This window comes from Sinocyclocheilus grahami, unplaced genomic scaffold, assembly GCF_001515645.1.
Source record: "Sinocyclocheilus grahami isolate Dianchi unplaced genomic scaffold, SAMN03320097.WGS_v1.1 scaffold12362.1, whole genome shotgun sequence".
Lineage (NCBI taxonomy): Eukaryota > Metazoa > Chordata > Actinopteri > Cypriniformes > Cyprinidae > Sinocyclocheilus > Sinocyclocheilus grahami.
In genome coordinates, this window is record NW_015514375.1 from 1 (window position 1) to 1,615 (window position 1,615).

A 1,615-nucleotide genomic window follows, 5' to 3' on the forward strand; every position below is an offset into this window, starting at 1 on the left:
GTTTCACAATTTGAGTTGAATTACTGAAATAAATGAACTTTTCCGACATTCTAATTTATTGAGATGCACCTGTACAAGTTACACTTAGATTTTATCCTAGGACAATAAAATGATAAAAAAAAGAAAAATTCATGTGACAGTGATTAGTCAACCACTGGGAATGCTAACAGATTTTCTCCAAGTATAGACCTATTATAGAATATATTATTGGGACCAAAAAGCAACCATTTAGCGCCTTGAACACTCTAGCAATGTGCTAACAATCACTAAGGATTTCAGAGTCAGAAGTCAGAAGAAAGAGCTTTATTACCAAGTATGTTTACACACACTTGGCGGCAGGAGCTTCCAGTGCAGAAGAAAGTATGAATATAGTGCAAACATACAAGATAGTGCAGACATACATAGGAATTACACAGTAGAGATGGAATATAACACTATAAGAAAAACAGAAAATTAAATAATGCACTATATACAGAAGTAGAAATATAGAGAAAAAACATGTAATTGTTTAAATGAATGTACAGATATGTTATTTACAAGTGTGCATTTGACAAATGTACAATTTTCAGATTATATTTATAAATATGTCAGTTATGATGGACAATGTACAGTATAGTTATGAATGTTATCAATAAGGATTTCTTACCATTCACAACATTTTAACATCATGGTTGCATAGAAGAAGAGTCGCCGTCATATATGGTGCTTCATGGAGGATCCATTGGTGAAAAAATTATGTAATGCAAAATTTCTCCAAATCAGTCCTCATGAAGAAAGAAATTCATCTAGGCTACATCTTAGATGGCCTGAGGGCAAGTACATTTTTTTCCCCCCCATTTCTGGGAGAACTATTTCTTTAACATCACAGCACCACCCACTCTGACTTTGCTTTTATATTTTTCACTAAATCTGAATGATGAAACACTTTGCCTGAAGTTTACAAACAAATGTTATTTATTTATGCTCAAAAATACAAACGACAACATGAAGAAAACTGTATCCTGGCAAGTTTCTCAGGACTAATTTCTCTAAGAAAAAAAAAAGACTTCAATTCGGCAATATAAGCCTTCATCAATATACAAAAATGTGCACATATGAATACATGCATGTTTTTACCCCAAGTGTATTCAGTGGGGGCAAAGTTTACTCTTGGCACAATAACGTTCCTGTTGAGTCAATTAAAAGGCTGGAAAAATACTCCTTTCTGAAAGGATCTGTGAAAATCAGTCGAGAAAAAAAAGAAAAAAAAAATAGAAAAAAAAAGGAAAATACAGGTCAGATCTTTCAGAATGTTTTTCATCCAAAATATTCATAATGCTAAAACACAGAATCAAATAATCTTATAAGAAATAGCGGTTTTAATAGAGTAGTTTAATATAGTGTGTCCTCCTGTTCATTCTGGTGAAGAACATCCTCCATATTTAAGCCAAATGAACACTACCATATTCAGACTGGCCATCAATTACCTGGAGAAAACAAAAAACTAAACTCAGGACACCATAGTAAATCCCAGCATTCTGCAAGACACATACTGGCAGTTATATATTTTCTGGAGCCAGGTTTGAAAGCAAGATCCAGGTCCATTTTTAGCTCACGTCAGTCATTCAGAAAGCCA

The 1,615-nt window shown here is 33.3% G+C and overlaps 1 protein-coding gene across 1 annotated transcript in view; it reads right to left on the reverse strand.

Annotated features, from left to right (window-relative positions):
* Window positions 1-833: 833 nt before the first annotated feature.
* Window positions 834-1,615, reverse strand: part of LOC107578859 (uncharacterized) — a 4,495-nt gene continuing 3,713 nt past the window's right edge. Inside the window, exon 4 of the mRNA XM_016264764.1 lies at window positions 834-1,466. Coding sequence (XP_016120250.1) covers window positions 1,459-1,466 — 8 coding nt within the window. The 3' untranslated portion in view covers window positions 834-1,458. The remainder of the gene's footprint in view (window positions 1,467-1,615) is intronic.